Source organism: Bison bison, unplaced genomic scaffold (genome assembly GCF_000754665.1).
Source record: "Bison bison bison isolate TAMUID 2011002044 unplaced genomic scaffold, Bison_UMD1.0 scf7180017864377, whole genome shotgun sequence".
NCBI classification, from domain to species: Eukaryota; Metazoa; Chordata; class Mammalia; order Artiodactyla; family Bovidae; genus Bison; species Bison bison.
In genome coordinates, this window is record NW_011494949.1 from 5,901,198 (window position 1) to 5,924,750 (window position 23,553).

The window sequence follows — 23,553 nt, forward strand, 5'->3', positions numbered from 1 at the left end:
GGGAAAAAAGAAAGAAATACAAGTATTTATTATCCATCTTTGCCTTTAAATCTGGCAGATTTAGTCCCATAGGCAGAGAGGTGGGGGTATTGACCTGTTGTGAGCCTGCATCCTTTGAGTGTCTAAGTCACAAGCATTGGTGGACTGTCACCTTCCTATTTCTAGGGGGGTCGTTTATCGTGCCTGCTGTTTGGTACAGGTTACTCAACTGGGTTTCATCGCTGGGACCGCAGTGCAACTCTACAGCTGATGTCAGTTTTGCCAATTTGTATTTTTCAAGCAGGAGCCTTTGGCTCACTCCCTTAAGCAGTGAGAGGAAATCTGTAGATGGCGGTAAACTTCCTGTTACTGATCTTTGTGTTGGTGTGGTTCAAACTTTTGCACTGCCTGTGATGTGCCTGTGCAGCTCGGGTGCCAAGCATTGATTAATCAGTGAGATATTTTTGGTCAGTGGTTGATCTGGGGACGTCTGGGAGGAATGCTGTCTTTTTAGCATAGAATATAAACATAAACCTATATTCCTGTCCTCGGAGCAAAGGCGTGGGTACGTGCCTTTATTTCACCACTGCGTGCAAAATCTTTGTCCTTGGTTTTTGGCAATTTTTTCCTCATATCCTGAGCCAGATGGTGCTTAGATATTATGCATGGGAAAACTTGTTATCGTCATGGGTTCTTTAAAAAATGAAGTTTGCCTTCTCCCCACAATTGTCAAAGGTGTTGTCTTCTCATGGAATTCAACAAGATAAGGAAAAAAAAATTAGAAAGCAGAAGATCATGGATGCCACCGATCATAACTGGGTCTTATATTATGCAACACAGAGCAGAGAGCACCTTCATTCTGCATTCTGGGTGTGAGTTCAGGGCAGTCTTCACAATCTTCTTGCCAGCCTGCACTGCTTCCTGGAATGGCATCTTTTTTTGTCTTCTCACCGCTTTTTAGGGCCAAGGAGGACTTGAGGAGAGACTTCTGCTCCGTCTCCTTGGCAAGCAGACTCTCTGAAGGCATCTCCTGTTCATTACCATTCCTGCAGGGGAGAAAACACGTCCCTCTTCCTCTGCAAATCTGTTCTGCCAGGACATTGCTGCTTGTGATTCTGGCGAATCTGTAATTCAAAGCATTCTGGCTGGTTCTCTTCTAAATGGAAGAGGAGGAGCAGGTGATGGCCTATTTATAGCGCCATTAATATATTTAAAGACAAGTGTGAAGTTCGTGCCTCCCTGACACACACCACTTTGCTATGATACGGATCTCTAACTTCTTAAACCTTGATCTAGTTTGAACACATCGCCGTGCCCTGAGAGATTCAGTGCAGTCAGCTGGAAGCTCCCGTCTCTAATCTGCCTTTGATCTTTGTGCTTCTCTACTCAGTTCCTTTAGGGTTTCCCAGGTGGCACTAGTAAGGAACCCTGCAGTTGTAGGAGACATAAGAGACGTGTGTTCAGTCCCTGGGTGGGGAAGAGCCACCGGAGGAGGAAAGGCAACCCACAAATGCCATGGACAGAGGAGCCTGGTGGGTTGCCATCCACAGGGTTGCAGAGTTGGACTCAGCTGAAATGACATAGCATGCACTTAATGCATCCAGTTGCTTTACATTCTATTTCATGGGGAACAAATGTTGGAATGGCATCTTTTTGAAAAGTTTGCTCAGGCATCTTCATTTTTCTTGGTAAATCGATCATTGCCACAGTCTAGGCATTCAGCAAAATCACTTTAAGCAGAAAGCGAGCACTTCTCTTGGAGGGGCTGTAGCCCAGGGGGAGGTCCAGAGATGATGGAATGGATCCTGTTCTCTGCTCAGCCTAAGCCATGCTCGGTCATGTTTGCTCTTTGTAAACCCCTCTAGGTGATGAGCTGTGCAGAAATGTTCCAGAGTCAGGAAGGGTAATGGGGTCTGGTGGAAAGGTGACCTTCAAGCAGGAGCTGGGGCTGCTGGGCTGGGTGGGAATTGGTAAACGCCAGGGAGGAATGGACCCTGTCCTTTGAAACTTGACCTTCAGAAGGACTGGATCGGTTCTGAGGTCTGGACAGCTCGTTTCTATTTTGCTTTTAGTAATAACGTAAATAGCAGTTTCACTTTGCAAAACCATATTCTCTATCCCTGCCGTTCAAGGTCAGGAGCTTTGGAAAGCAGTGCAGCAGTAACAGAGGCCCATGCGCACAGTGGGTGAGGTGAGTTCATTTCTCAGAATGACCAGAGTGTGGCTTCCCAGAGATCTACCTCGGAAGACAGAAATAGCTGCTTGGGGCAGGCCCAGGTTTCCACCTTTACTAGAATTGCTAGGCTCTGATGTAATTCAGGAGCTCGGCAGATCTATTTTTGCTTCCTGTAATCTTGGACAGATTCCTTCTTTCCTATGAATCTGCCTAATTTTGATTTCCATTAGACTTCTACCAGTTCTTGTAGTAGGAAATGTCTGGCAACTTACTTCATGCACATCCATGGTCTCCTGCAACATTTGGATCACAAAATGATCCTAACATCATCTGAATACATGGTGATTATTTTGCAATATTGTAATTGCTTTTGCGTGAAGTGACTGGAAATATATCTTTAAAAAAGTAAGCTTCATCTTGACTTTGTATTCCCCTTTGTTGTTGCAGTTCAGTTGCTTAGTTGTGTCCAACTCTTGGCTTCCCTGTCCTTCACTGTCTCCCAGAGTTTGCTCAAACTCATGTTCATCGAGTCAGTGATGCCATCCAACCATCTCATCCTCTGTCGTCCCCTTCGCCTCCTGCCCTCAATCTTTCCCAGCACCAGGGTCTTTTCCAATGAGTCGGCTCTTGGCATCAGGTGGCCAAAGGATTGGAGCTTCAGCTCCCTAATTGTGTTCCTGTAATTGACATTATTCACAAACCTCACTTAATTTCAATCTGTGGTCAATCCATGCTTTTGCATCATTGATCATGAAGTTAAAGTAACCTGCAAAGTATTTTTATTATACTGTAAAGTAAATTCTGAATTGAAATTTTACCATCTTGCTTAAATGCTTTTTATTTTTTTACATAAAAAGCTGTTAAATAGGTTTAACCCCATATTTGTTAAGAAATATCAAGACATGAAAACAGTAGCACATATGATACCATGACTTGAATTTTAATCTCTTATTTAATAATATTAAAAATACTTTCTTTTTGCTTATGTTGAAAGTTTTTGACGATACTATGGGCATGCTGAACAAAATTAAATTGCCCCCTGGCATCAGAGACCCTGGAACTAATGAGACCAACCTTGTAAGTCCTGAGTCTTAGGAGTTAACTTCATTGTCCAGGACTGGTTCTTATTACTAAATGCATGACAAGCTCATCTCAGAATTAAATCCTCTCTCGTTTATTATGTCCCAGAGCAGCCAACTTTTCTCAAAATTTGCCTGTCATAGTTAGGAAAGGTTGACATAATTTTTTTAGGCTAGCTCCAGCCAGATTTGTTTTGGCTAAAATTTATGATTAGGGGTGGTCAGTATTTCAACTGGAAAAATTTCATTCCTATAAATTTTAAATAGTCAGATATTGCAAGAAAACTGATTTTTTTGGTCTATTTTTTAGTAATGAAATCAAATAAGCTTTTATTAAATATGTAATACATATGATTTTTCCGATTATGATCTACCTTCTTGCCTTCACTGTGACTGAGCATGCCAGCTCTTTCCAGCGATGACCACAAGTACTTCACGACGTATCAGTTTTCCCAGCATCAGGTGTTTTTCCTCAGGGCAGATGTATCGGAGTGTTTCTTTTCTCTGTACATGGATAAAGAATCTTAATTTTTCCAAAGCAAATAAATGAAACCAGTCATTGTAGAGGGGAATAGTTTTATGATTGCAGGGACTATTTCAGCGCCCCCAGTGGGTGGAAGAATCAAGAATCTTTTGACAAGAAAGTCAGTCTTTCACCCCTTCCTTGGGGAGTGGAAGGCTGGAGAAGGCAGATGAACATGTCTGACATCTCCTCTGGGGAGTAGGAAATTCTCTGCGTACTTTCTCCAGTCTCATCATTCTGGGGCTGGGGGCGGGGGATGGGGAGGGAATAGTGCACGCTCTCAGGAATTGGAGAGGAGGAATCTCAAGGTACATCTTTCTGTGAATGTCTCTATCCATGCAGGAGACTTACTTGGCAGGTATTTGTAATCACAACCAGTAATTCAATGTCATTTTAATTATAACTTTGCTGTGGTATAAACAAAAGACAATGAAAAACTGTCATTTTCTGCAGAAACGCTGGCTCATTTTACAGTTTACAGGCCCAGCAGGAAAAGACGTGGAAGCATCCTTTGGATAGTCAAGTGTGTGCTGTGCGGCTTGTGTGCTCAGTCCATCCTTCAGGTCTGACTCTTTGTGACCCCTTGGACTGCAGCCGGCCAGGCTCCTCTGTCCCTGGGGTTCTCTAAGCAAGAATACTGGAGTGGGCTGCCATTTCCTGCCCCAGGGTACTCTGCTTCTGCCTGTAACTCAGTGTTGGCATCAGCACCATCCGCTGGACAGTCCGCTCATTCTTCCTTCAGTGATGCGGATGGAGCGTCCGCTGGAACCAGCACTGGGGTGGGCATCCCCCTGGGGGGTATTCCATCCTGGAGCGGCTCTGGCCCGCTGCCGTCGGCCTCTCTGCTCTGGGTGGTCGGTCAGCCTGGACTCCATCTGCAGCTGATCCTCTCTAGCTTTGCTCTGTTTCCTCCAGTGCATCCAGTGTGTCCCCTCGCCTGGAAGCCTCCTCCTCCCTATGACGCTTGTCCAAGTTCAAGCTCTCCTTCTCACGCTTCAGCAGTCGGCCTGTGCTGTGCATTCCTATCTGTACTGGATGCCTGCAGAGCTCATCCATTCTTGTTGTTGTGGTTCAGTTGCTCAGTCATGTCTGACTCTTTGTGACCTCATGGACTGCAGAATGCCAGGCTCCACTGTCTTCCACTATCTCTTGGAGTTTGCTTAAATCTATGTTTGCTGAGTCAGTGACGCCATCCAATCATCTCATCCTCTGTCGCCCCCTTCTCCTCCTGCCTTCAGTCTTTCCCAGCATCAGGGTCTTTTCCAGGGAGTCAGCTCTTCGCATCAGGTGGCCAAAGGATTGGAGCTTCAGCGTCAGCATTAGTCCTTCCAATGAATATTCAGGGTTGATTTCCTTTAAGATTGACTGGATTCATCTCCTTGAGCTCACTCATTACATGAAATAATTTTCCCTCTCGATGACTATTGTCTGACCTGCAGAATACTTTGTTGAGTTCATCTTGTCTCCTCAACTAATTGTTAGTTCTTACAGGGAATAAACTTAGCACCCTCAATATTTAATGCAGCACTAACCAGACGGAAGGTGTGTAATTAACATGTACATTTTAGGGGATAGATATGTTTTCCTTAGCAGCTGTCATTCCCATCGTATGGCCTCTTGTTAAGAACATAAAACTGTCACTAGACCTGGATCTGGTCTCAGTGTTGCCACTTAGTGTTCCTGAAAAATTGATTTGTCTGCTGTGGACTGAAATGAATAACGCGACCAGGCTCAGGGAGTTCGTTTGGGAACTGAGTAAAACGGACCCTGTGGACATTTAGCACAGAGCTGGGCACCCGTCTTACCTACAACAAATGTGGTCATTTTTGTTATTATATTTGCAGCACCCAGGTTTCTCCAGGGTAGATGTATTTCAGGCTGACAACTAAATGAATACTAGAATTTTAAAATCTAGGTATAAAAAATGGGTTGTTTTTCTATTTACATGATAAGTATGAATATAGCTTTGAGTTATTTTATAAAAAATAATCAAGAATTGTAGATAGTTTAATTAAAGTAATGTTTTGACACATTACCAGTCTCTAGCACTAAAATTCTGCCAAATTGACACGTGAATTGACGTTCATATTTTTAAATTTTGTTAGCTTTGGATACTGTTATATGAATGAACAAGAGTGATAAGATAATATTTACCAGGGCTTCTCTGGTAGCTCAGCTGGTAAAGAATCTGCCTGCAATGTGGTAGACCCTTGTTTGATTCCTGGGTCAGGAAGATCCACTGGAGAAGGGGTAGGCTACACACTCCAGTATTCTTGGGCTTCCCCTGTGGCTCAGCTGATAAAGAATCCACCTGCAATGTGGGACACCTGGGTTTGATTGCTAGGTTGGGAAGATCCCCTGGAGAAGGGAAGGCTACCCACTCCAGTATTCTGGCCTAGAGAATTCCATGGACTGTATAGTCCATGGGGTTGCAAAGAGTCAGACGTGACTGAGCGACTTTCACTTGTGCTCCATTGTGTCAGGCTGTCCATGGGAAATTGACATGCATCTGGCAGTTTTGGTTTGCAGCCCCCAGTGCATTTGGAAGGAGAGAAAAGGGTTGTTGAATCAGCACATGTGTTTGATCCATTTGGCCCAGTTAAGACTTGGATAATGTTGCTTCAGTGCCCTCTTTGTATAAGGATCCAGTAAAAACCACAAGGATGGGAACCCAGAGAGATTTGCAGTTTGGAGGTTCACATTACAAATCATCATGTCACTTGGGCTTACACTTCCATCCCCAGGTGCCAGCTTCAGGAGAGAGAGAGTGATGGGCAGAGTAGAGAACCCCAGCCTAAAAATCCCCATGAGCAGCTTTGCCCGCCAGCTTTCTGATTCTTCCCAGGGCTGTGGAACGACAGTGCCAGGACAGAGGGGACGAGACTACAGACCTGGGTTATTATTGCTTATCGCCGTTAAGGATGCAGAAGTCCAGCTGTATCTCAAGAGTTGAACCAAATCCTTTTAAAAACCATCTCATCCTCCGTTGTCCCCTTCTCCTCCTGCCCCCAATCCCTCCCAGCATCAGAGTCTTTTCCAATGAGTCAGCTCTTTGCATGAGGTGGCCAAAGTACTGGAGTTTTAGCTTTAGCATCATTCCTTCCAAAGAACACCCAGGACTGATCTCCTTTAGAATGAACTAGTGGGATCTCCTTGCAGTCCAAGGGACTCTCAGGAGTCTTCTCCAACACCACAGTTCAAAAGCATCAATTCTTCAGCGCTCAGCTTTCTTCACAGTCCAACTCTGACATCCATACATGACCACTGGAAAAACCATAGCATTGATCAGACGGACCTTTGTTGGCAAAGTAATGTCTTTGCTCTTCAATATGTTCTCTAGGTTGGTCATAACTTTAATTTTATGGCTGCAATCACCATCTGCAGTGGAAACATACAAATATAAAGTACCATAGCTTCTTCTTAGAACTTGAAATTCTTGAGAACGTGAAATTTCTCAAGATGATGACTGTTATCAGAGAGGAGCTTAGGAATAAGTCCGTGTCTAGGGTCTCCACCTCCCTGAAGGTTCCTGCTGGAGACAGAGGTGGACCAGGCAGGGCTCTGGTGATGAGAGCCCTGACTGCAGGGTTTCAGAATGAGAGCGTCTCCCCATTTGTACCAGCGTCCTTTACTATCCCTCAGACATAATGATCTTGGGATAGCATGGCCAGGACAAGTGTAATATCACAGGTGCAGGCTTCCATTCCTACAGGCTTACTGCAAAGATTGAATTATTGCCTGTGTATTTTAACATACTGTATTATCTTTTAAGCTATATAAAAAAGGGGAAATAATTAAGATTTCAAGCTACTAGTGATCTGTCAATATTAGGAAAGAATGGAAGTTTTAGACTGGTGCATCAGTAGAACAAAAGCCATGTGATGTTAAAAATGAGGAGGATAAGGAGATCAGATGAATAAAGACGAAAGAGGTAATGAAGAAATGTTAGCATAGTTCAGACATACAGTTGATCTAACATCTACTCTTTCCCAGTTGTTGACTTGCAGTTAATTCAAACCTATAACACCCATGTTCTTCAGAATTGGACTTTAGGTGCACAGAATGGGATTTATCATTTGACTAATTTAATTAAACTTTGATTACTGAGCTCAGTTTTCACTGATAACGTTTGTTTGTTTACACTAAAAATAAGCACCCGTGTCCCCAGTCCAAACTAGAATACCCCAGTAATGTCAATCAGCCTGTATGCTGCACCTCTCATTTCCCTACCGACCCTCAGAAGTAGACTTCCTCTGCACTTCTTGTCATTTCTTTCTGTTTATTTTATCCATTTTGTCATGCATGCCTGTATATATCATGTGGTACTCGTGAGGTGTAAGGTAGTGATCAAGATCCGTTTATGTCAAGCATTTAACAGGAGGCTGCGTGTGTGCTGTTTTGGATCTGTTAGGGATTCTCTGTTCCTTATTAATTCCTGAATACTCAGGAATTGAGAGGAGAGGCACGCCTCTCCCGAGGGCTGAGGAACCCAGGCATTTCCTTCATTAGTTTTTCTATACGGTGATAAGTACCCTCTTCCTTCTTGTGAACTATACGGTAAAAGTGATTGTTTACAACTCTCTCTCTCTTTAATATGGATTGCCTAGGCTTTGTAAGTCTGGAATTTTAATCTTTATCTTTGCTGAGAATAACTACCTTGTAAGACAGTATATATGCCCACACCATGTTGATTAAAACACCTTTGCTCCATCAGAGCTCTGGTTCCCGTGTCTGTCTTTCTCTTTCTCTCTCTCTCTCCCTCTCTCTCTTTTTCAGGCTGATCCCCTGGAGCGCAGAGGCTCTCTGAGTTCACTTTCCAGCCCGGGCTTCTAAGACCCTCTAGAGAAGGCGCTCTGCGCCTTCACCCCATCGAGAGGGCGCCTGAGGCCTTCGTGAACACAGCAAGCCCCGTGCAGGGGCTTTATTGGTTTTCTGCGTAAACCAAGGAATATCAGCCTCTTTCTCTCTCCTTTACTTTATTATTGGTTGACTCTGGACCACCAGGTTCTGGTCCATTAAAGGACCATGACACATTTACATGCTTTTTTTCTTGTGGAGAATTGATTTTTACTTATCCATTTTAGTTACTTCTTTCACCATATGGTTTGTTATGGGTTATCTTTTCTGCTCCATTGGTTACATTTTTCTTTTTTAAATACACATGCACAGAGTATAATTAATAAAGCTTTATAATAAGTATTTATATTGGGCAAGGGAAATAATATTCAACTTTTTGAAAAGCTTTTTGGTTATTCTTGACTTTTTCTTCTTCCATACAAACTTTACAATCAACTTATTTTAACCTCAATATAAAACAACTCAAGTAGGATCTTGTTAGTGTTATATTTAATCTATTGATTCATTTGCTGAGAATTCAATTTTGTGATATTAAATTTTTCTATCCATGAACATGGGCCGTCTCTCCATTCATTTATGTGGTTCAATAATGTTTTATAGTTTTCCATAGGTTGTTCTTACTCCTTGATACCAAAGGATATTGTGTATTTTATTGCTTACTGTAAATTGTATTTTAAAAATTATGAAATTGGGTATTTCTATTCTTTTGTTGATGCTGTAAAAGAATATAACTTAATTTTAGATATTATTTTATATCTATACAGCTTATCATATCCTTTTTATTATTAGTAACTGAAATGCAGACACTTTCAGGTTCTCTACATAAATAATCATATCATCTCCAAATCAGTTCACTTCAGTTGCTAAGTCTTGTCTGATTCTTTGCAACCCATGGATTACAGCACGCCAGGCTTCCCTGTCTATCACCAACCCCTGGCGTTTGCTCAGACTCATGTCCATTGAGTTGGTGATTCCATCCAACCAACTCATCCTCTGTCACCCTCTTCTCCTCCTGCCTTCAATCTTTCCCAGCATTAGGGTTTTTTCCAGTGAATCAGTTCTTCACATCAGGTGGCCAAAGTATTGGAGCTTCAGCTTCAGTGTCAGTCCTTCCAATGAATATTCAGGACTGATTTCCTTTAAGGTTGACCTCCTTGCAGTCCAGGGGACTCTCAAGAGTCTTCTCCAACACCACAGTTCAAAAGCATCATTTCTTCGGCACTCAGCTTTCTTTATGGTCCAACTCTCACATCCATACATGACTACTGGTAAAACCATAGTTTTGACCAGACAGACCTTTGTCAGAAAAGTAATGTCTCTGTTTTTTAATATGCTATCTAGGTTTGACATAGCTTTTCTTCCAGGGAGCAAGCATCTTTTAATTTCATGGCTGCAGTCACCATCTGCAGTGATTTTGGAGCCCAAGAAAATAAAGTCTGTCACTGTTTCTATTGTTTCCCCATCTATTTGCCATGAAGTGACGTGACTGGATGTCATGATCTTAGTTTTTGAATGTAGTTTTTCTGCAAGTACTGAGAGTTTTATTTTATTTTGTCCCATACATTTCTTTTCTCACTTCTTTTTCTTGTATTATTGTTTTGGCCTGAAACTAATATGCTGTTGACAAACTGGTGATTGTGAGTGCCCTTGCCTTTTTTTCTGGTTTTAAATAGAATTCCTTAATAGTTTATTCATTTAAGATGATGCTGGTTATAGATTTTTATAGATATTCTTCGAGATTCCTTTTGGTTAATTTATAGAAAAAGTTTAAATATGATTGTTTAGTTTTACCAAACTGAGATAATCAAAATATTTTTTGATGTGTTTTAAAGTCAGTGTAATGAATAATAATTTTCTATTATTGAACAATTTTTATATTCATGATAAAAATACAGTTTTTATGATAGAATCCTATAAAATGCTGGATGTGAAGTGCTAACATTTTAAGGTTTTTGCTGACGTAGTCTTTGGTAAAATGAATTTGGAATATTTATCAGATTGGCATTTTTCTTTTTTATAAGTTTTTCTGGTCTTAAAACTCAGGGAGTATGCCTTTATTCTTAGTTTCCTAAAAGTTTTCGTTATGTTAGAAAGAGTTGAAGGAATTTACTTAGAAAACCACATGGGTTTGTTGCTTTCTTTGGAGAGAGATTTTAAAATTTTTGCTTTAGTATCTTTGATAGTAATAGGATTATAGTATTTCTAACTTTATTTCTTGAGTCAGTTTCAATAAGCCTTTTCTAGGACTCTTTGCATTTCATCCCAATTTTCAAGTTTGATGGTAATATTTGATAATACTTAGATGCTTTCTTTCTTTTTTAACTTAATCTTACTAGATGTCTGTTTTGTCTTAACTTTTTACCAAAAAAATTGTCTTTTTTGATACACTGTGTTGCATTTTTGCTTTCTGTCTTCACTACCTCAGTGTCAATCAAAACATATTCGATTATGATACGCTATGGAAACAAACAACTCCAGAATCTTAGTAGCTTAACACAACAAAGGTTTATATTTTGTTTGAGCTGCACAGTAAATGTGAGTCAGCAGAGGAATTCTCTCACATCAGTTACTCAGAGATTTAGAATGAAGGAAGCTGCATCCCACAGCATCCTTCCTTCCTTGATTGCTGTGTCGTTGTTGTATGGTTGGTAAGTTGTGTCTGACCTGTGACCCCATGCAGCACGCTAGGCTTCTCTGTCCTTCACTATCTCCCGGAGATGCTCAAACTCATGTCCCGTGAGTCGGTGCCATCCAACCATCTCATCTTCTGTCGTTCCCTCCTCCTCCTGCCTTCAATCTTTCCCAGCCTCAGGGTCTTTTCCAGTGAGTCGGCTCTTCGCATCAGGTGGCCAGAGTATTAGAGCTTCAGCTTCAGCATCTGTCCTTCCAGTGACTACCCTGCACTAGGGAAGAAGACGGTGCTTCTCTCTGGCAATTGACATCATCCACATGGAAGTGCCCCATCACTTTCATTTTTCGTCGACCAGACTTCAGTATTCTAGTTATCTGTTGCTGCGTAAACCCCACCACGTGGTTTAGTGATTGAAAACACTCACATATTTTATTTTCCTCCTGAATCAGCAGTTTGGCAATGGTAGTGCAATCCTGCTCCCTGTGGCTTCCCACACCAGAGGCGGACTTCTTGCAGCATGTCCTGGCCAGTGTGGGGCAGGAGGGGGCTCTGCTCACCTGGGCTGGGCTGTAGGAGTCCTCCTCATGACGAATGCCCCTTTAATCATTGCACCGTGGAAAGAAAGTGCCAGCAGCCTCACAATGGCTTTTACGTGCCTCTGCCTGGGAGAGAAACACTTCACTTTTATTCACTTTTTTTTTTTTCTCAAAATGGCTGCTTGGAACTTCAAAAAAGGTTAGAAGGTGAATCCAGAAGGAACCCAGAAGAAAGAAATAGGAAATATTTTGGAAAGTCCCTGACCACCACATTTTCTTTCTATTTGGTTGGCCCCAGAGTTTCTTTGGGTTTTTCCATTGTGGAAATGCGTGAACGAATGTTTGGGCCAACTCAGTGCTTGCTTTGGGCTTCCTCTGTTCTTTTCCAGATTTCTGCAGTGGGATCTTTAATTCATCAGTTTTCAGCCTCCTTTCTTTGCATGAACCTTGGCAGCAGCAGGGAGCCTTGAATCAGTAGAGAATCCCTGGGCAGTCAGGGCTTGTGGGGTTCTCCAAAAGCAGAGCTTGCTCACCCATCAAGGGAGCCCCATCAGGACAGTCTCTAGTGGGGACCCTGGTCCGGCTGACTTGGTTGGAGTCCTGCACATGGAGCACAGAGCCGGGCTGGCTGGGCCCCTCCAGGCTCCTCCCCACGCGTCTCAGCCGCATCTGATCCTACACATTGCCCTTCCTGGGGTGGCTTGGCGTTCGCCTCCCAAATCTTGGGCAGGCCTCTCCGAAGGCCCGCTCTCACTCGGGAGCATTCTGGGAAGAGATTCTGATGAGGACTTGCTCCACGTCCCGCTCCCAGTCCTGCCACAAATTCTTCTTCTATTCAACTCTAAGCGAGAGCCGTGGAGGGAAAGGGGATCTAAGAAATGCAACTCCCAGTAAGGCCAAGCCGGCAGTAGGAGATTGAGTCCAACTTGGAAGATGCCCAGTTTCCCTCCGAGCACCACTCTCACTGCACAGTACAGGTTTGCTCATGGGAAGACTTTTGGAGTTTTTTAGGATTATTTTGCATTTTGCCTTTAGATCTATGACCCATTCTTCCCCAGTAGCTCAGTTGGTAAAGAATCCGCTTGCAATGCAGGAGATCCTGGTTTGATTCCTGGGTCAGGAAGATCCTCTGGAGAAGGGACAGGCTGCCCACTCCAGTCTTCTTGGGCTTCCTGTGCTCAGTTGGTAAAAGAATCTGCCTGCAATGTGGGAGATCTGGGTTTGATCTCTGGGTTGGGAAGATCCCCTGGAGGAGGGAATGGCAACCCACTCCAGCATCCTGGCCCCGAGAATCCCATGGACAGAGGAGCCTGGCGGGCTACATCCATGGGCTCACAGTCAGACGCGACTGAATCACTGATACTATTGATAAAATTAAATGTGGAGGAGGTAGACGGAAGAGAGAGTGGAGAGATGGTGTGCAGGAGGGAGGAGGACAGATTCAGAGCGGGGGGCGCCTGAGGGGCTGCAGTCCACGGGGCTGCAAAGAGTCTGACACGACTGAGCGACTGAACAGCAACAACAACGTGTTTTACATTAGAGTGTCCTTTGCCATCTAAAAGGAAAACAGTACTGTTTAACACAAAGAATGAAAAATACATGTGGAAAATATTGAAAATATACATAATCTGTTGCTCCATGGAAAAGCCTCCAAGAAACGAGGCTGTTGTTATACGATAAATAGAAGCAATGGGTGTTTAATCGGCCTGGCAGTTTGACTCCTTCCCAAATTAAATGCATTGAACAGAGAAGGATGAAACGTTCCTGGAGAGTGATGGGAGCCCATTATCATGACGGTAGGTAATGGGACGCTTGCGGTCTTCCTTTTAAAGATGTGTTAACACATTTAGTTTGCATTGTATGGTGACTTTTAAAAAATCTTTTTAAAGCCATATCTTAAAGGCATTTCTGTACATTTTATTTAGTTTGTGTACTGTGGTACATTTTTTTATTTCCACGAAGGGAGGAAGGGTTGGGCTACATAAACATATTTAATTTAGATCGACAGTGTTTTCACTGTTTTCGTTCACTTTATTTTCAGCTGCTCTTATTTGTTTTATACTCTGGATTTTGAAAACTCAGCTATTTCCTAAGAGTAGCCACGGGTGAGCTGCTGCGGCTTCGTTCTTCTTCCTGTCCACTGGGGCTGGAATAAGGGGGGAGAGGGCGTGTAATTCAAGGTCTGAGGGCGTTCCGCTATTTCATTTACTTATTTGCCTTAAGAAAAACGCATGATCCAAATGCAGGGCTAGGAAAGAATGTGGTTTATAAGCTTCTACATTTTTAATGAATACGCTACTGTTTTTTTTTCCCTTGACCCCTCTTTACAAAAGATTCTGTTTAGTGGAGCAGTCCATATTAAGACTTGTTTGGAATTAAGGTTCAAAAGGCAACGCAGGATAAATTGACGGCTGTTCTCTTTCTGGAAGAGCCGGGATTCTTCAAAGGGCTCAGGTTTTGCAGTGATCAGGGACCACTGGCCTTGTGAGCAGAGACTGACTGTGTGAAGCCACGGGCCATCTGGGAACGGGCCTCCCTGCCCGGGTTGGGGACAGGACTTCAAAGCTTGGGGGAGGCCTTCTCCGGGGGGTGGGGTGGGCCAGGCAATGCCATGCATCCGGTGAGCAGGGACACGACGCCCTCGGGTCCTTTTAGGATGGAGAGGCCTTTGTCTGCCCTTCTTCCCTAAACGTACATTCACAGTCCTAGTTGACGCTGGGTGAGCACGGAGGTGTATGTATCTTTTGAGACTAGAAGCTTGGGTCTTTTGTTGTTCTGATTTTGAAAGAAATAAAGCATTTCTGTGGGGCCCTAAAAATATTAGGGGACCAATGTCCACTGTGTCTAGTGGAGAGGCGGCCACACGGCCCAGACTACTGGGCTGTCTGGGATCAAGACCCTGATGGTAAGAAACAAAAAAGAGAGAGATGCCAATATTTAAACCCCAAACCCGTATCAAGTCTTATTATATAATGTTCCTGGCTCACCAAGGCACTGAGTCTTTCCCTTGTTCACAGTTGGATCTTTGAGCAGAGAAATGCAGGGAAAGCACCTATGGGCTGTGTACTTCATCCTCCTCTTCCCATAAGGACACAGGTCACAGCTTCTCTGTTCCTTTAGCTACTGATTTTCACTCGATGGGCTTCCCTGCTCTCTCAGACGGTAAAGAATCCACCTGCAATGCAGGAGACCTGAGTTCAATCCCTGGGTCGGGAAGATCCCCTGGAGAAGGAAATGGCAACCCATTCCGGTATTCTTGCCTGGAGATTTCCTGGGACAGAGGAGCCTGGCAGGCTATAGTCTGTGGGATCACAAAGACTCAGACATGACTGAGTGACTCACACTTTTCACTTGACAGTCATGCAGGTTTTCACACCACTTTCATCCTTTCTGGATAACCGAAGCCAATACAGTCAACAGTTGTTGCTTTCCTTCGGGGTTAATGAAATGATGGAAAAGCCACACCAGGAAGGCAGCTGTCCTGCTTCTCTACTGGTTGGCTTTCTGTTCGCAGCTCAGTTAACTTCATTTGGGGAAGTTTAAAGTAAAATCACGTTTTCATGGCTCTGTGTGCGCAGCAGCCATGACCTTGAATGAGACGTCCTCAGAAAACAGGCTACTGTGTCCTTGTGTGCCCTGGTCCGTGGTGCCTGGGTACTGGGGAGCACTGTGCTGCGGGTGGATCCCGGACAACCTTTTGCAGTGATTGGAACCTGTGTCTAAAGGTCAGAGTACAAGAAGGCACTTAATCGTGGACAGAAATAGTAGGGGAGGGAGGTTGTGAGAACATCCCATTGGGCCCTTCTGTCTTCTGGCTGTTCTGGAAACATTCTTTTGGCCACTGGGGAACTGGCTACACCTGGGCTCGTGCATCGTTTATGCACACAGGGCACGGGGCTCTGCTGTGATGGCAACACAGACCACTCCCTGGGTGAAGCCCCGTTCTCTCCGTCAGCCCCATGACCCTGGTGCCTCCTTCCCATTCAGAGGCCTGCATTTTCTCACCTGTGCAGGCCACCGTGCCTACACTCATACGGCTGGTGTAAGAATAAAAGACCTTAATGTACCTGAGTGCTTAGCAGAAAAACATCCATGTTAGAGTTGATGCTTCCGAACTGTAGTGCTGGAGAGGACTCTTGAGAGTCCCTTGGACTGCAAGGAAATCAAATCAGTCCATCCTAAAGGCAATCAACCCTGAATATTCATTGGAAAGACTGAGGCTGAAGCTCCAATACTTTGGCCATTTGATGCGAAGAACCGACTCATTGGAAAAGACCCTGATGCTGGGAAAGATTGAGGGCAGGAGGAGAAGGGAGCGATAGAGGATGAGATGGTGGGATGGCATCATCGACTCAAAGAACATAAATTTTAGCAAAGGAGATGGTGAAGGACAGGGAAGCTTGGTGTGCTGCAGTGTATAGGGTCATAGTCAGACACAGTTTAGCAACTCAGTAGCAACTGACGTGAGTACTTGCTGTGATTATTGTTGCTCTTGCCTTTTTCCCAGTTGTTACTCGACATACATAACTGTGAGAGAGGAAAGGGAAGAGAAGGCGCTGAAGGTGGTCCAGGCCCCCCTGCTCTCCTGAGTGTCAGCCTGGGCCTGCCACCTGGTGTGCCTCATCCGCCTTCCTGCCCTACTCCCTGTGGTCAATGGGCTGATATCTGAAGGAGGTGGTGGGGCATCTCCAGGGTGAAGTTAGAGATGCTCGTGGCCCAGAGTGAACTCTGTACCCACCAGAAAAGGTGCGGGCTTCCCCAGACTCTGGTATTTGAAAGACCTACCCCATATGTCCCAGGTTGTACTGTAAGTTTTGAGGTTTTTTTTTTTTTTCTTATTTTTGGCAGAACTGAGTCTTGGTTGCTACATGGGCTTTTTCTCTAGTTGCAGTGAGCGGGGGCCACTCTCTGGTTGCAGTGCTTGGGCTTCTCATTGCGGTGGCTTCTCTCCTTGTGGAGCGTGGGCTCTGGGGCCCGTGGGCTGCAGCAGTTGCAGCTCCCAGGCTCTAGAGCGCAGCCTCAGTAGTGGTGGTGCTCGGGCTTCATTGCTCCGTGGCATGTGGGATCTTCCCAAATCAGATGTCTCCTACATGGGCGGGCAGATTCTTGACCATTGAGCCACCAGGGAAGCCCTCTACTGTAAGTGTTAATATTCCGAAACTTCAGTGAAAGTTCTTAGGGCCCTGGCTATATGGATTGTTTTGCTTGAAACTCCTTTGAGTATTTCATCAACTAAATGTATTAGCTGAAGATTAAAGCTTTTACACTGTGTTCCATCCCATGGCGTGTGCTGTTCAGAGCAAGTTTCCAGCAGAATATTTGGAGAAGCTAAAGCCTAAATCCAGGTTTGGATAATCAGAGGAAATGCAAGGTCTATTGTATTGTGTGGAATTGTAATAGTGTGCGTTTGAAGGGTTATGTGGCTAGATAGAGATGAATAGAAAATGCCTATTAGTGTGCAAATGTGGAGTTTTAAAAAATGCATTAGTAACAGGCTAATAATGTCCATTTTCCTTTTGCTGCTAGAGCCCAAGAAAGGCGGAAAAGGAAGCTAGCTAAATGGCACAGTCTTCTAAATATTTCCCACTCTCTCATCTTCTATTTTTAGTACTTTCTGACCCTTTTCTATTAACCTTGATCTTGTTAAAACATTAATTGCAATGCATTAAAAGAAAAGCTTCTAGCTTTAGAATCCAAGATAGTATTTAGGTTTTTTTTTTAATAAACCATTTCAAAATCATTTGCAGGCCTTAATTTCCTATGATTAGAGCATACCTGACTGTCTGAAGTTGTTTGCCTTATTTTATCCTTACATTCTGTGTTCTCACATTTACTTTTGAATGAAATCCATTTCTTCATTTACCAGGGAAAATTTGCATTCGATGGCATGGCTGTTTTGTGTAAATATCCAGTCCTGGATTGTGTGTCTAACTCTGCAATCCCATGAACTACAGCCCGCCAGGCTCCTCTGTCCATGGGATTTCCCAGGCAAGAATACTGGAGTGGGTTGCCATTTCATCCTCCAAGGGATCTTCCCAACCCAGGCATTGAACCCACTTCTCTTGCATTGGCAGGAGGATTCTCTTCCACTTCACCACCTGAGAAGCCCAGTATTGGGTTATTTATGTAGAAAAACATGGTTATTTAATAATAAACTTAAATTTTTGAAAGTTCAAATTTTTCTACTTCTGAAGTCCCTTTTAAAACCTGATCTGTTTAAACCTTGACTGATATTGACAATATTTCAATATTAATAACAAGTCATGGGTACCACAGGCTTTCTAAATTGTCCCTTTGCGATGTTTTTTTCCCTCTCCTTAGGAAGTTGAAGACCACGTGGCATTTTTAATCACAGTTCCGACTGCCCTGGCGATCTTCTTTGCGATCTTCATCCTGGTGTGCGTGGAGTCGGTGTTTAAGAAGCTGCTGCGCCTCTTCTCTTTGGTGATATGGATCTGCCTCGTGGCCATGGGCTACTTGTTCATGTGTTTCGGGGGCACCGTCTCTCCCTGGGACCAGGTAAGATGTCGAAATGCTTTCTGTGTTTTGATCTGTGACATACCAGGTTCTGTACACCTGGCCCCAGACTGTAAACAGAGGCTGAGAAGACCATCTTCGGAAATAGCTGGCCCACGGGGCTCTGCAGAGTGAAGTCACCTGGTGCCCGTTTTAACTCATCAGACCTGCCGGCGGTCAGGGGCCGCCCAGGCTCACCTTGTCACCTGTTTCCAATGGCTGAGGCTGCCTTTGCAACTCGCACCGCGCCTTAGTACTTCCTTCTCCTCCAGCCCCTTGATTCTCCCATTGTTCTGGAACCCCCTGGGGTGGGCACCGCTGTCTGTGCCTTGAAGTCGCAAAGACTGAACTTGAACTGTTTGCTCAGGGACTGGATCTCCAGATTTGGTGTCAACATGATGATGCCATAACAGCAGGGAGACCCGCCGTTCTCATGTTGAACCTGGGAGGCTCTTGGTTTAGAAGAGGGCCATGTCTGGGGGATGCTAGGTCTTTAGGAGACTGTAGTCCAGTAGGCTTTTCCCCTTGTGCTGGGGCCACGTGGCTCTCGTCTGCTGGCTGCTTGATCGGATGGTTCCAGGCGCGGGTGCGGGTATCCTAGTTACTAGCTTCAAGCTTGTAATTGACGCCAAGGGGTTCTGTCGCCGTCGAGGGAGAGAGGAAGCTGAATGCCAGGAGGGCTGTTGCTGAGCTGCTGGGGGCCAAGAGATGGGGAGGGAGAGGCGCAGGAGCCACAGTCCTTAGGAGACTCCCCGGAGTTGCTGGGGAGGCCGAGAAGAGAGACTCAAGGTGGAACACACGGAAGGATTCAAGTGCCGATGTGTGTGTTACTTTTCATTATCTTTTGGTATTGCCCTCTAACGTAATTCCACAGTGAAAAGAGAACAGACTCTGTCTGATCTCAATACCTTTAGACCATGCAACTTTTGCACCTTGTTTTGTGTCCTTATAGTCTATGGGAACTTGAATAGAATCTGTATCCTACTGTTGTGCGAACGCTGTATAAATCTTAATTATGCTGAAATGGTTAATGGTGCTTTTCAGGTCTACTATATCCTTATACTTTCCTGTCTCTTCCTTCTATTAATTTTTGACAGTTTCATACTGAGACTGTCATACTGAAAAACCTTAATTTATCTACTTAGAAAATAATTATAATATCTAGTAGAGCTATGTGTACCCTTGTTTTGTATTTTTCAAGTCTCCTGTAAATGTGTTATCATACTTTCAAAATTTGAAAAATAAAAAAAGAAAGAGAAAAAAAAAAAGGGGGTTCGAGTGCCAGGGCAAGGGCCTGAGCTGGACAGAGCCCACAGGGAGCCCAAGAATGGGGTTTCCAGAGAGTTCTGTCCTGCAATCTCAGACAAAGCATCCTCGTCTTTGACCCTCAGTTCCTTCTGTGAAGGAAGAGGCTGGGCAGAGTGAACTCGGGTTGGTCTCTCTGGTGTAAAGGATGCTGAGACGGGGGCCCAGATGGAGACAGTGCTGTCCCTTTCCCCAAAGAGGCTCCGTGCTCGGAGAGGCTCCCCTGGTGTCTCCTCGCTCCCCTCGCTCCCCGACTCAAGCCTTTTGCAGCGCTGGGCGCCGCCCCCACGCCTCTGCTCCCCGCTTGCTCCCTGCACACCCTCACCCGCTGCTCTCAGTGGCCCACGTGGTCCACCGTCCCTCCACCGTCACCCCAGTGCATGAGGACAGAAGCAGGAAGCAGGTTAAGAGCATCTTTTGCCGTCTGTGGCATGGATCCCGGGTCTCTCCTAGCACTGCAGCCACCTTTTAACAACGGAGCTTTCGAAGAAGCCTTCCTGTTTGGAGGCTTCCCTCATATCTCAGTTGGTAAGGACTCCACCTGCAATGGAGGAGACCCTGGTTCGATTCCTGGGTTGGAAAGATCCCCTGGAGAGGGGATAGGCTACCCACTCCAGTATTCTTGGGCTTCCCTTATAGCTCAGCTGGTAAACAATCTGCCTGCAATGTAGGAAACCTGGGTTCAATCCCTGGGTTGGGAAGATCCCCTGGAGAAGGGAAAGGCTACCCAGTCCAGTACTGTGGCCTGGAGAATTCCATGGACTGTACAATCCTTAGGGTTCCAAAGAGTCAGACACGATTGAGCGACTTTCACTTTCCTGTCTGGAAGGACAAATACTCCTTCTGTTCAGAATTCTCTGAGCTTCCTTTTTTTGCGTGAATGACAGACCCTGTCGTGATCGGTGGACACTCACGTGTTTGCTTCATTAACCTCATCTGGGGGCCTCCCCAAAGCGGCCTCCCCAGGTGTCTGGCTGCCCTCGCACCAGGCAACCCCCACCCTCTCTGGTCTTCCCTCAGCACTTACGGCCATCTGCAGAGCGTGTTACATAGCCGTTCATCAGCGTCTCGCCCGGAGAACATAAATTCCTTCCCCGCGGACTGCTCCCTGTTGTGTCTTTGCACCTATAGGCGCCGTCCATCCATGGCACCCTGAGCTGCTGGCGCAGGACTCGCCTTAGTAGATGGGTCTTTCCTTTCCTGTCTGATGCTGTTGGATTTGTATGTGTGTCCACTTCTTTCTGTTTTTACTCATCTTCTGGTTTTACGACACACGCTCGGGTTTTATTGCTGCTCTCAGCCTGTTTGTAAGAAACCTCTTTAAGCATCTCCGTTCCTGTTTTTCAGTCTCTCAGTTGTGTCTGACTCTTTGCGACCCTGTGGACTGCAGCACGCCAGGCTTCCCAGTCTATCACCAACTCCCAGAGTTTGCTCAAAGTCACGTCTGTTGAGTCAATGATGAGCTTGAGCGCCTTAAACATCCTTATTTCAGAGTCATTTTACTTGCTAAGGTGGCTCAGGCAGTAAAAAATCTGCTTCTACTGTAGGAAACCAGAGTTTGATCCTGGGGTCAGGAAGATCCTCTGGAGAAGAGAATGGCAACCCACTCCAGTATTCTTTTCTGGGAAATTCCATGGACAGGGAAACCTGGCAGGCTACAGCCCATGGGGTCGCAAAGAGTCAGACACAACTAAGCGACTGACATTTTCACTTTCACTTGACTTCCGTTTGCTTGAGATCAATTTCCCAGCTGTTGGTTGGTTGGCTCTGTTTCTTGGCTTTAGCTTGGATGCTCGTGTTTACAACCTCATGCTGATATTTTTCACCTTGGCCCCTGCCCGTGATCCCACCCACGTCAGGGTTGCTGGCTTCACGCCGCCAGGACCCTGGGCAGGGTGGGCTCCTGCGTGGAGCCTCAGCCCTGTCGATGGGGCATGCAGGGGGGCCGGCCTCCCCCATGGCCTGGGCACGCCTCTAGGGGCGCAGCTGTTCCGGGCCACTTGCCTCGTGCTGTGCGGCTGCTCACACCTCTTGCCAGAAGAGGTCCACTTTGAACTAATTAATTTATTCTTTTAACTTTGTATTTTATATTGGAGTATAGGAGGAGGGCATGACAACCCACTCTGGTATTCTTGCCTGGAGAATCCCATGGATGGAGGAGCCTGGTGGGCTACAGTCCATGGGGTTGCATAGAAATGGACATGACTGAGCAACTAACACACACACACACACACACACACACACACACACACACACACACAGTTGAGTAAGGGCTTCCCAGGTGATGGTAGTGGTGAAGAGTCCGCCTGCCAATGCAGGCAACTCAGAAGATGTGGGTTTGACCCTGGGTTGGGAAGATCCCCTGGAGTAGGAAATGGCAACCTATTCCAGTGTTATTGTCTGGGAAATCCCATGGACTGAGGAGCCTGGTGGGCTGCAGTCCTTGGGGTCACAGAGGACACGACTAGGAGACTGAGCACACGCACACACACAACGGGGGCTGGAGGCGCCCACTTAGAAGATGGGGCACCCAAGAGAAGAGTTGAGCTGGGCACCCGCGGTGGAGGAGAGCGAATGTGTATATATTCTTTTTCAAAGTACTTTCCCATTTAGCTTCGTATATAATAGTGAGCAGAGCTCCCTGTGCTGGACAGTAGGTCCTGTTGGGGACAACCCTGTTGGTTGTCCAAATACCTGAGAAATTACTTGAGCTAAGTGGTGCTCATCCTTTGATTTTTCGCTGTGTCCACGCCATCTATGAATAGGAAGCTTTATTTATTTCATTCCAATGTTAATGTCTTATTTCTTCTTGACATGTGCACATCATTAGACCCTCCAGTAAAATTCTAAATGCAAGAAAATAAAAAACAAACAGAAGAGGCCACTTGAGCCCCATTCCTCTGCTGGAGTCTGAACTCCTTCCCAACACTCCTGATCATTCAGGAGGAAACCTGAAATGCGGTCATTCTGCCCGGTTAACCCAAAGTTGTCTCCCTGGCGTCTTTTGGTGTCAACATCACAGATGCAGGCCCCTTGATGAACGCTGACGTTCTGACCTCCGGGAAGTGTCAGTCGGTTCACTGCGCTCGAGGGAGTGAGCTCCAGGCTTGATCTGAGAGAGGATGCTTCCACTCCCGGTGCTGTTGTGAGGAGTGGCTGGGGTGCACCGATGGGGACAGTCCACACGGGGCCCCCCTCACCGCTGACAACAGTGGCAGGTTTGGGGATCCCAAGACCCCCGTGAGGTTAAATAACTTGCAGAAGGACCCACAGAACCCTTGAAAGCTGTTAATACTCATGTTTACAGATTTCCCAGGTGGTACTAGTGGTAAAGAACCTGCCTGCCAATGCAGGAGCTATGAGACCTGGGTTCAGTCCCTGGGTAGGGAAGATCCCTTGGAGGAGGGCATGGCAACCCACTCCAGTATTCTTGACTGGAGAATCCCATGGACAAAGGAGCCTGGTGGGCTACAGTCCATGTGGTCACAAAGAGTCAGATGTGACTGAAGCAACTTAGCACACATGCATGGTTTCTTAAAGAACACAGTTTAGTGTCAGCCAAGCGGAGTGTGCAGGAGAACTGCAGAGTGTGGAACATCTGTTGTCTGGTCCATCTGGAGACACAACAGCCATGCCCTCCTAGCTGTAGCATGTCATGCCATGTATGGGGAATAGCGCCTCCCTGGGAGCGTCATCAGACCCTCGTGTGCCCATGTTTTGCCTAGGACTCATCATGTGCCCCTGCACGGCTGGCTGTGGGTCTCAGCCCCTCTACAGATAGAGCGGACTCTGTGTGGCCCTGAGCCCCCTTCCTGAATCACATCTCAGATGGTCTGCTGGCCAGAGCCTCCAGGGACACAAACAGTCCTGTTAGGCGGGGCATTTCTGGGGTCTGAGTGATCCACTCCCAGGAGCCTAGGGCAAAGGCCGATCTCGTTCTGCTGAGGTTG

The 23,553-nt window shown here is 45.6% G+C and overlaps 1 protein-coding gene across 1 annotated transcript in view; it reads left to right on the top strand.

Moving 5' to 3' along the window:
• The first annotated feature begins 13,572 nt into the window (after window positions 1-13,572).
• The window catches only part of ADCY2 (adenylate cyclase 2 (brain)), a 450,411-nt gene continuing 440,430 nt past the window's right edge, over window positions 13,573-23,553 (top strand). The window contains exons 1-2 of the mRNA XM_010857150.1: window positions 13,573-13,578; window positions 18,104-18,301. Of these exons, the coding sequence (XP_010855452.1) occupies window positions 13,573-13,578; window positions 18,104-18,301 (204 nt within the window). The remainder of the gene's footprint in view (window positions 13,579-18,103; window positions 18,302-23,553) is intronic.